Consider the following 10,793-nt stretch of genomic DNA (forward strand, 5'->3'; position numbering starts at 1 on the left):
TATCCAGTTTTCCCACACTGTTTATTGAAAAGATTATCTTTTCCCCAATGAGTATTTTTGGCGCCCTTGTCAAATCTTAGTTGACCATATATGCACAGGTTTACCTCTGGCCTCTCAATTCTGTTCATGATTCTCTGTGTCTGTTTTTAGGTCAGTACCATACTGTTCTGATAACTGGACTTTTTGCAGTAGAGTTTGAAATCAGGAAATGTGATGCCTCCAGCTTTGTTCTTTCTTAAGATTCTTTTGTTTATTTGGGATCTTTTATAGTTTTATGTGAATTTTAGGATTTTTTTCTATATCTATAACAACGTCATTGGATTGCATTGAATCTGTAGATGGGTTTGGGTAGTATGGACATTTTAATAATATTTATCATTCTGCTCCATGACCATAGGATATCTTTCCATTTATCCGTGTCATTGTGTGGGAACAACTCAGTATTCCTGAGTTGTATCCTACCATTTAACTTGATTTTGACACTTTCTACTTAGAGACAGCCCCAGAGCCCAAGGTTAGAGACTCAGTCCTACAAGACCTCCCCCTCCCCAACTTCAGACTCCAGACACAAGTGCAAGTTGTCACTGGGATTCTGACCAAGTGTCTGCAGATGGGGAGTCCCAGCAGCCCCCTCCTGGGCTTCAATTAGAGCAGCTAGAGCAGCTTGCAGAACCCAGAGAAGCATTTTATTCCTAGATGACTGGTTTATTATTAACATAAAAGGATATGACTTAGGAAGAGCCAGATGGAAGAGGTACATCGGACAGGTCATGTGGGAAGCTGTGTGGCATTTCCTTTCAGATTTTCCATTTCCTCATAATTCAGTCTGGGTAGGTTTTATATTTCTAGGAATTCATCCATTTCTTCTAGGTTATCCAATTTGTTGGTGTATAGTTCATTGATATAAAGTCTCTCATGATCCTTTATATTTCTACAGTGTTGGTTGTATGTCTCTTCTTTCATTTATAATTTTGTTTGAGTCCTGTCTCTTTTTTGTTGCTTAAACTGGCTAAAGATTTGTTAATTTTTTCTTTTTGGAAAAAAAAAAAGTTTCATTGGCTTTTTTCCCTATTGTCTTTCTAGTTTGTTTCATTTATTTCTGCTTTAATATTTATGATCCCCTTTCTCCTGCTAACTTTGGGTTTAGTTTGTTCTTTTTCTGATTCCTTAAGGTGTAAAACAGATTGTTTGGGAACGTTCTTTTTTGCTTACTGTAGGTATTTGTTGCTCTAAAGTTGCTTCTCAGAGTTGTTTTTGTTGCCTCCCATAAGTGCTAGCGTGCTGTATCTTCATTTCTGTCCCAGAATACTTTTTGATTTCCTTTTGATTTCCTCTTTGACCCATCAGTTCAGGAATGTGTTGTTTAATTTCCACGTGTTTGTGAGTTTTTTAGGTTTCCTCCTGTTACCGGTTTCTAGCTTCATACCTTTGTGGTGGGAAAAGATATTAGACGTGATTTTGGCCTTCTTAAATACGTTGGGGTTTTTACTTTGTGAGCCAACATATGATCTCTTCTGGAGAGTGTCTGTGTGCATGTCTGAAGGACGGGTGTTCTGGTGCTGGTGGATGGAATGTTCTGTGTGTGTCTGTTAGGTCCATTTGGTCTTTAGTGTTATTCAGGTCTGCTGTTCCTTTATTAATTTTCTGTCTGGATGGTCCGTCAAAGTTTCCAGCTGTTACTGAATTGCTGTGTATCTCTCCCTTCAGTTGTGCCTTCAGTATTCAGGTGCTCCCGTGTTGCCCGCAGTTGTTACATCTTCCTGATGAACTCACCCCTTTATCACTTATAGTGACCTTCTTTGTCTCTTGTAACTGATTTTGGCTGAAAGTATTTTATCTGAGATAAGTACAGCCACTCCTGCTCTCTCTTGGTTACCACTGCACAGAATATTTTTTTCCATCCCTTCACTTTCAACCTCTGTGGGTCCTTGAAGATAAAACAGAGATCTCGTGTAGGCAGCATGGTCTGGTTCTACTTCTGAGTCATCATGTGTCCTTCTCCACCATGTCGCATCCTTTCTAACCTTGGTCTCTTTATTTTACTGCCCAGGTGACAACATGTACAGCTGTGAACGGTGTAAAAAGTAAGTGTGTGCATTCTGGAGGCTTCTCCTCGACTTCCTGTCTCTATCTTCCCCCTGGCCTTCCCCAGGGAACTCAGCCTCACAGAGTGCCTGGGGTGGGAGGGGCACTCGCCTACCCCGGCCCCCTCTCCAGATGCTCACGTCTCCTGCTCTCTCCTCCCAGGCTGCGCAACGGGGTGAAGTACTGTAAGGTCTTGCGGTTGCCGGAGGTGAGTGGGCAGCTCCCCGCCCCTCTGCCTGCTGGTCCTTGTCCACCGCGTGCACAGTGCTGTGCAGGGCAGTGGCTGACCCCCTCCCAGACTCAGGAGACCCGTGGAGATTCTGCTGCTGAGTCTTGAGAGACCCCCCCCGTACCCCCCACCCCGGGAGGGTCTGGCCGATGCCAGGGAGGTTCGTTGTTCAGTGTGTAATGCAGAGCCCAGTTCTTTCATCCCTCAGCACGCCTTGTGAGGGCAGGAGCAGGTGTGGGGCCACTGAGCTCACCCTCTGGGGTGAGCCCGAGGCAGGGCTGCTGGCAAGGCCTTTCTGAGGAAGTGGCGTCTGAGCCGGGCCTGCGGTCGTAGGCAGGTGTTGGCCTGGTGGAGCGAGATGAGGGGAGGAACCGGTGGGGGAAACCCTGAGGCAGAAACAGGCCTGGCCGAGGCTTGTGGCTGTGACGAGAGGTGTGCGTGGCCTAAGGCACAGGTGCCGAGCTTGGCTCAGCCGGTCTGGGGGGAGCCTTTGTGGAGAAGCCTTCTACAAGTTGGCACCCACAGAGCTGGTGGTTAGAGTTCTTTGGGGGGTCAGTGTGATGGGCCAGTGACAGCTTCTTGTCCAGACCAGCCGAGTGTTCGAGAACAGCCCATCCCAGCGGCCAGTCCTGGTGGTGCAGCTCAGTCACACCTACCTTCTCTAGGGACTGGAAGCTGGCCTGGGCCCACTCCCATCCATGGTTCTTTTTTTAATGGCTCTAATAAAGGCTGTTAATCTAAAATACAACCAAATTACCAGTAGTCAATAAGGATTTTCCATCCTTGAAAATGTGTATTGAACAAAGGGAGGCTGCTCAGACACCCAGGGGGTGCCCAGCTAGGGTGGGCAGCATACCCCCAGGCGTGGTTCTTTGAGGTGTTCACACGGAGTCAAGGGCCGGACCATTGGCTCCGGGCCTCTGCGAGGCTGTAAGCACTTTCTTGTAGTCACCTGGGCTGCAGGGCCTGAGTGGGTCACGCAGTGGGCTGGGGGGGCGGTTCCTGGAGCCCTGACTCGAGGCCTCCATCAGGTGCTGGGGGTCACGGGGCCCTGGCCAGACCACGAGTGATCGGCACCTCTACCCACCTCCCCCAGATCCTGTGCATTCACCTGAAGCGCTTTAGGCACGAGGTCATGTACTCTTTCAAGATCAGCAGCCATGTGTCCTTCCCCCTCGAGGGCCTTGACCTGCGCCCCTTCCTCGCCAAGGAGTGCACGTCCCAGATCACCACCTATGACCTCCTCTCGGTCATCTGCCACCACGGCACGGCAGGCAGTGAGTCCGCGCCCGCCCCTGCCCCGACCCCGCCCAGTCCCCTGGGGGCTCCATCACCGCCTGAGTCTCCCGTCGCAGGTGGCCACTACATCGCCTACTGCCAGAACGTGATCAACGGGCAGTGGTATGAGTTCGACGACCAGTACGTCACCGAGGTCCACGAGACGGTGGTGCAGAACGCGGAGGCCTACGTGCTCTTCTACAGGTGCGGTTCTGCCAGCGCGCCGGGGCCCTGCACAGCAACCCGGGACCTAGCGTTCCGCGCCACCTCCACGGGACTTCACCCGGGTGCAGGGGGGCGCCTGAGAGGGCTTTAGGCCAGGGAAGAGTGATGATTGGGGGTTTTAGAAAGAGCCTGCTGCTCTGGCTGCTGTTGGGAAAGCAGGAAACCCACGTAGTTGAGTTGGGTTTTCTGCAGTGGTCCTGGTGGGAGGTGATGACGCTGGAATTCTGGCAGGGGTGGTGGGGCCTATGAGATGTGGAGGATGCTGAGATGGGAGGATGCTGAGATATGGAGGGGTGCTAAAATGCGAGGGTGCTGAGATGAGGGCGCTGAGATGAGGAAGGTGCTGAGATGAGGGGTGCTGAGATGAGGAGGGTGCTGAGATGCAGAAGGGTCCTGAGATACGGAGGGGTGCTGAGACGTGGAGGGTGCTGAGGTCGGGAGGGGTGCTGAGATGAGGAGGGTGCTGAGATGAAGGGTGCTGAGATGGGAGGATGCTGAGATATGGAGGGGTGCTGAGATGAGGGGTGCTGAGATGAGGGTGCTGAAATGAGGGTGCTGAGATGAGGAGGGTGCTGAGATGTGGAGGGGTGCTGAGGGGCCTGAGACGTGGGGCTTCCTGCACGGGGCGTGGCTCCCACCCCTGACCCGCCCCCGTGCCGCCCCGCCCCAGGAAGAGCAGCGAGGAAGCTGTGCGGGAGCGACAGCAGGTGGTGTCCCTGGCCGCCATGCGGGAGCCCAGCCTGCTGCGGTTCTACGTGTCCCGGGAATGGCTCAACAAGTTTAACACCTTCGCGGAGCCAGGGCCCATCACCAACCACACGTTCCTCTGCTCCCACGGAGGTGAGGCCGCCTTCCTGTGCGGGGGGCGGGGCGGGGGAGGGCTGGCAGGTCCAGCTCCTCTGTGTACCTTCCTCCTCAGGGATCCCGCCCAACAAATATCACTACATCGATGACCTGGTGGTGATCCTGCCGCAGAACGTGTGGGAGCACCTCTACAGCAGGTACGGCGCCCGCAGCATCCTCTTCTGTCAAGGAGGGCCTGGGAGGGGTGCCTCCTTGACCCCACGCTGCCCTCACCCCGGTAGCGGAGCAGCACAGAAGCAGTTTGGGAGTGGCTCCCCCTTGCAGCCGTGTCTGCCTGGGGCATCCAGCCAGACCCTCGCAGTCACAGGGGACAGAAACCTGGCCAGAGAGAGCATGCGGTCCCCTCGCAGTCCATTGTGGGGCTGCCGGCTGGTAGATGTCTCTCCCCACCCCATGCCTCGCTTGGGGCCATGAGTGCCTGCTGCCTGGGGCCCTCCAGGTTCAAGTCCCTCAAGAGCCTGTGGATCTCTCATGGAGGGGTGAGCCCCTGCCCAGACTCAGGTCACTCTGCACCCAGCAGGCGGGCTGTGCCATGTCATCGGGGTGATATCATAGTATGGGGAGGAAGAGGCTGGGGAGTCCCTGCTGCCCCAACTCCTTGGACTGGCTCGGCCCCACCCACTGGCAGGTCAGGCGTGGCCTGTGCCCTGATGGATGGGTTAGAACCCCGTGAGAGCATCCCCAGGCCCAGTGTAGACCACCCCTGCGCCCCCAACCTGCCTGCAGAAGGACCTGCAGCCTTCCTTCGGCATTGTCCTCAGAGTCAGGTCAGGTGAGCTTCGGCCACCACGGCCGCTGCCCAGTGGCCAGGACGGGAAGCCAGAGTGTTGAACGGTCCTCGTGACCATGAAGCACATATTTGTGACGCCCCTGCCCTGGGGCAGGCGCTCTCCTGGATGCTCCGGGCCCTCAGGTGCGCGGGCAGCCCCACCAGTCAAGTGGGGAAGGTGAGCTGAGCCAACAGGCCGTGCGCAGGGAGCCCAGGGAGCCCGAGGGCTGGGCCAGGGCGGCACTAGGAGACCTCACTTTCTGGCAGGTTCTTCTGCCTCCCCCGGTGGAGCCCTCCCCTCAGGACTCGTGTGTGTGTGTGTGTCTCTCTCTCCCGCCCACCCGGGTGCAGGTTTGGGGGCGGCCCCGCTGTGAACCATCTGTACGTGTGCTCCATCTGCCAGGTGGAGATCGAGGCTCTGGCCAAGCGCAGGCGGGTGGAGATCGACACCTTCATCAAGGTGCGAGGGGCGGGGAGCCCAGGGCAGGCAGGCTCAGGTGGGAGCCTAGTTCTGTAGGAGACCAGAGGGCCAGAGGCCAGGCCAGATGGTGAAGGGGGTCACCGGAGGGAAGGGTCAGGTTTAGTAAATTCAGGTGCCTCCGCTCAGGGGACTCCACGCAGCTGTTAAAGGGATGGGCGCTGCCCTTTGGGGCTGGATAGTCCTTTATTGGGCTGGTTGTAGGATGTTTAGCAACATTCCGACCTCTGCCCACTTGATGCCAGTGACAGCAAAAATTACCTCCAGACCTGGGCAGGTGTTCCCCCGGGGAACCACTGGGCTCTGTGAACTGACAACGGAAGGGTGCATTGAATGAAAACACCAAGTTGCAAGATGGGACCCAGTATGATCCGGTTTGGGAGAAAAAGACTCCTGCGGGGGCCACAGGGGTGTGTGAGAACCGAGACCCCAGGTGCTGCTCACAGGGGTGGGACCCAGGGTGCCTCCATCATTCAGCCGTCCAGGGTTGGACGTTAGACACCTGGCTTCGTCGCTGTTAAAAAATAATATGTCAGGCTAGTTAAGGAGTGAGCAGGGGACCAGGTTCAGTTCAGTGCAGGGGGAACAGCATCTGCCGTGCGATCTCAACTGGGTTTTTACAAAGTCATTAACAAGAGATTCACCCAAGTGTTAGCAACAGTCCTCGGAGTGATGGGAGCATGGAGGAGAGGGTTCTTTTCTTTGAACTCATCTGGCAGTTCTAAACTTTCTCTGGGTGTCCGGTGTTTCGTGAGAGTCCAGGGTGGGGCCCGAGAGGGGCTGCATGTTCTCACTGACCCTCCCTTCGGCTCCACCCCGCCCAGCTGAACAAGGCGTTCCAGGCCGAGGAGTCGCCCAGCGTCATCTACTGTATCAGCATGCAGTGGTTCCGAGAGTGGGAGGCCTTCGTCAAGGGCAAGGACAACGGTGAGTCAGGGGGACCCGGCCCATGCCCACCGCACCCCGTGCTGGCAGGGACTTGGGGCTTGCCCACCTCCCGGGAGTGTCCCAGGAGGTGTGGGCTGGGGTGCCCGGATCTGAGCCCGCCCAGCAGGTTTTTGGTGCCACCCTTTCCAGCGCTCACCCTCTACACAGAGCACGGGTGTTCTCCCCGCCCCGGTCGGGCCTTCTGGTTGCAGCAGGACAGGAGCTATCTCGTGCTGCCCATTCCGTTCCTGCCCCTCTGCCCTGTGGTGACCAGGGTGACTGCCCTTCCTCCTGCCAGGCCCTTTCCTCTGGGGACTCCGTGGCCCTAGATAGATGTTAGTTGTTCGATGCCTTCAGACTCTTAGGACTTGGATGCTGTTATTCTCCACTCACAGAGGTGGAGACAGCAGGGCCGTTCATTGAGACCCTGGGCTTGCTCACCTGCACGCGGCTCTCTCCCTACCCCTTGAGTCCCACACTCGGCTCCCAGACCAGGGTTTGGAGCCCAGCGGGGCCAGCAGAGCCCGGAGCCTCTGAATGTTCATTTCACCCTTTCGAGCACAAGCGCTGGACAGGACGTGGGGAAAGGAGGCGGGTCTCACTGCCATCCACACACCCCCTCCCCGCCTGTAGCGGCTTCGATTGATCAGGAACCCGGCTCCAGAGTCACAGCCCCATCTCGGGCCAGACTCTCAGATGAGGGCAGGGTCCAGCTGACACTGGATGTCCACCTCCCCACGACCGCCTCTGCCCCAAGCTAGGGTCTGAAACTGGGGCTGGTGTCCTCAGGATGCCCCTCTGCCGGGTCCAGGGACACCATGAGTGCCTCCAGCCTTTAGACTCATGTAGATGAGCCTTTGGAGCCCTGAGTGCCTCACCCCGTAAGACCTTGACCCTGACTCCTGGGGCCCAGCACCACCTCTCCAGGGTCACAGGTATGATCTCACACCTGGAGAGCAGCTCTCATCTGCTGAGGGCTGGAGGCTGCCAGTGGCTGGGGACTGGGTTTCTGCCCACCGCTGCAGAGGCCCAGAGGTCCTGAGCCCGAGCTGTCTGTTCCAGAGCCCCCGGGGCCCATTGACAACAGCAGGATCGCACAGGTCAAAGGAAGCGGCCACATCCAGCTGAAGCCGGGTGAGGCTCAGCCCTGCCCTGCCCCCTCCCAGCCGGCCAGGCTCCCCTCCTGGCTCCTGGGAGCCCCCTCTTGCCACCTTCTGGCTTCCAGGTCCTCCCAGGAGCCCCCTTGCCCCCTGAGTCAGGCTGTGACATCCATCCAAGTCCAGGCCTGGGCCTTGAGCAGAGCGATCGAGGTGCTTAGCCTCTGCGTGGGTGCCCCAGCCCCTCTGTTCCCTACCCACACCCTCTCCCCACTCTGCCACCTCATCTGCCTGTCCTTTTTGCATGACCCCCACCCCAGGAAATGAGGGGCTGCAGCCACAGATGTGCCCTCTGGGGGTCCTCAGGGGATGGGCTTGCCCCTGGAGAACCCCAAGATTCCCATTTACAGCTTGGCACAGAAGCCCATGATTGTCCTCCCTGCCCCCCCGCCACCTCCTTGGGGCCTGGCGCTCCCAGAGCCCCCCTCTCAGAGCCCCCATACTGCCAAGGTGGTGGCTCCAGCAAAGGCAAGCCCAGCCTGAGCGGCAGCCCCTCGGACCCTGCAGGAGCTGACTATGGGCAGATCTCCGAGGAGACCTGGGTGTACCTGAACAACCTCTATGGCGGCGGCCCCGAGATTGCCATCCGCCAGAGCGTGGCTCAGCTCCCGGACCCGGAGAGCTTGCACGGTGAACAGAAGATTGAAGCCGAGACCCGGGCCTTGTGACTCGGTGGGCCAGTCTGTAAGTCCCCTCCTCCCTGGCAGAGACCCTCCCGTGTCCCTCAAGCATTGGGGAGTGCCCTGCGCACACAACCCCCCACCCCTGCACCCCCTCCCTGAGGCTGCTCAGAAGAAGGACCTTCTCGAGGGATGACCCAGCTGTCCCCACAGGTCCCCACCTTTGCCCTCCGCCCCGTGGAGGGTGTCTGTCCCCAGAAGAGAGGCTGGCCGCTCTGGAAACCCAGATGTGTAAAGAGGCAGAAGAGTTATTTTGGTTCACAGTGAGTAACACCGCAGCTCGGAAATACATCCCCTTCAGGCTTGTTTAAATGACCACGGCTCCGCGACGTTAACTCGGGTCCCTGCCGTTGTGTCGTCGCTGTCACCGAACCTGCCCTCTTGCTGGCTCGGGCCCAGCCGTGGTCCCTGGAACCCTCAAGTTGGGGGCTGCGGCCTTGGGATGGGGGGTCGCAGGGGGGCTGCTGCTTCCCAGGCGTTGCCCACCGGTGCCTGGTCCAGCTGCGGGTCAGAGCCCCGAGCAGGGTGCCGCACACCGGCCCTGAGGATGCCGCCCCCGCGGGTCCCCGTGCTGGTTCCTGCTGAGGCCCCGCTTCGCCCCGCACCTGGTCGGTCATCACAGAAGTCTCCAGAATCCTGCTCGCAGCGTTTCTCCTGCAGACTTAACAACTCTGGACGCATTGGCAGTTGGGACCCAGGGGCGGGCTTGGTGTTCTGTTCCGGGGGGACGGTTTCCAGAGGCAGCTGGTCCCCTCTCACTCTGCCTTGCCCTGCCCCGGGCATCACTGGTCACTTGCCTCTGCCAGGGACCCAGGTGGTGCAGCAGGAGTCCCTCATATTCCTGTGTCTGCTGTTAATGCAGCTTCCGCAGGGGGGGCGCTGACATTTCTCCCCAGCACTGAGCCACGCAGAGCCCCTGGCCCAGGGAGGGGAGTGCCTGGACCAGCTCACATGGGTGGGTCCCAGAAGGGTGTCTTGTAGATGCTGAGTGAGGCCACCACCGGGGTGCTGGGACCCCTGAGCACAGCAAGGTGACACAGAAGCCCCCGGACAAAAGAGCCAGGTGGAGAGGCCCACCTCCTTGGGGCCAGAGTGAATGAGGGGCAGGGAAGGGGTCCTGGGACCAAAGCCCCCCAACTGCTGTGCCCTCAGTCTCCGTAGAAGAGATGCCCATGGAACGTGGCGGCCGGTGGCCCTGGCAGGGCCCCCGAAGCTCTCACAGTGTGTCACTCACTTCTGTGCTCTCGTTGCACCCGGATCTGGTTCCTTCCCCACTGAGGCAGCCGAGATCAAAGAACAGGCTGCTGCTGGAATCTCTGGACATTTGCCGCAGCCCTTGGGAAGTCGGCGCCGCCGCCAGCAGTCACCCCGCCCTGCAGATCCTGGCGGCTGCCCGCTGCCCCATTTTGTGACATGGACTCCGCTGTGCAGGTTGTACTCGCCCCACGTCTGCGTCTAGCGTGAGCTCAGAGCATCCCAGTAAACACATGCCATGCCCCACAGTCCTTGCCCGCGTCTCTGCATCCGCCGCGCTTAATTCTGTTCCTGGGTGGGGAGGAGGCGAGGGAACCTGGCTGCCGTGGGGGAGGGCCGTGGAACCACCGTGATAAACGTGACAAGTGACCAGACGTGGCAGGGGGCTCTGCACGGCTCCCCAAGAGGCTGCAGGAGCGGAAGAGGAGACTGCATCGCTTTCAGCCCGTGTTGGCCTCTGTCCTTCCTTTCCTGGGACCCACCCCAGCCCCAGAGAAGGGGGGCCGGTTGTGGTCGGGGCTTGAGGCCCCCATCGCCCACAGATCTCTCTTCTCTGCAGCACGGACCCCTCGGAGCAGTTGAGAAGCAGGGGTTCTTGCTGGACCCTTCGAGGGCAGCAAAGCCTGGGCGGGGGGGCGGGGGCACCATCTCCTCCCCAGCGGCTGACCTTGGCACCTCTGTCATGGCATTGTGGTTGCCCGTGTCTGGCACCCAGGGCTCCCTGACACTTAAGTGACGCTAGTGTTTTACAGCCTCTGCGGTTTGAGTTGGTTTTGTTTATGCTTTGGGGGTTTGGAGGGGAGAGAAGAGCTTGAGATTTTATGTATGACTTGAAACATTTACTTGC

General features: G+C 58.0%; 1 protein-coding gene across 4 annotated transcripts in view; it reads left to right on the forward strand.

Moving 5' to 3' along the window:
* The window catches only part of USP20 (ubiquitin specific peptidase 20), a 44,206-nt gene extending 34,012 nt beyond the window's left edge, over window positions 1-10,194 (forward strand). For 3 of the 4 annotated variants that reach the window (XM_024998400.2, NM_001105333.1, XM_059891081.1), the window contains exons 16-26: window positions 2,051-2,084; window positions 2,248-2,293; window positions 3,411-3,591; window positions 3,670-3,796; window positions 4,488-4,657; window positions 4,737-4,818; window positions 5,802-5,910; window positions 6,753-6,855; window positions 7,918-7,989; window positions 8,520-8,696; window positions 8,846-10,194. In XM_024998400.2, the coding sequence (XP_024854168.1) occupies window positions 2,051-2,084; window positions 2,248-2,293; window positions 3,411-3,591; window positions 3,670-3,796; window positions 4,488-4,657; window positions 4,737-4,818; window positions 5,802-5,910; window positions 6,753-6,855; window positions 7,918-7,989; window positions 8,520-8,680 (1,085 nt within the window). In that variant the 3' untranslated portion in view covers window positions 8,681-8,696; window positions 8,846-10,194. Of the gene's footprint in view, window positions 1-2,050; window positions 2,085-2,247; window positions 2,294-3,410; window positions 3,592-3,669; window positions 3,797-4,487; window positions 4,658-4,736; window positions 4,819-5,801; window positions 5,911-6,752; window positions 6,856-7,917; window positions 7,990-8,519; window positions 8,697-8,845 lie in introns of those variants that run through there. The other variant, XM_059891082.1, reaches the window with a different exon arrangement.
* The last annotated feature ends 599 nt before the right edge of the window (window positions 10,195-10,793 follow it).

Source organism: Bos taurus, chromosome 11 (assembly GCF_002263795.3).
Source record: "Bos taurus isolate L1 Dominette 01449 registration number 42190680 breed Hereford chromosome 11, ARS-UCD2.0, whole genome shotgun sequence".
Lineage (NCBI taxonomy): Eukaryota > Metazoa > Chordata > Mammalia > Artiodactyla > Bovidae > Bos > Bos taurus.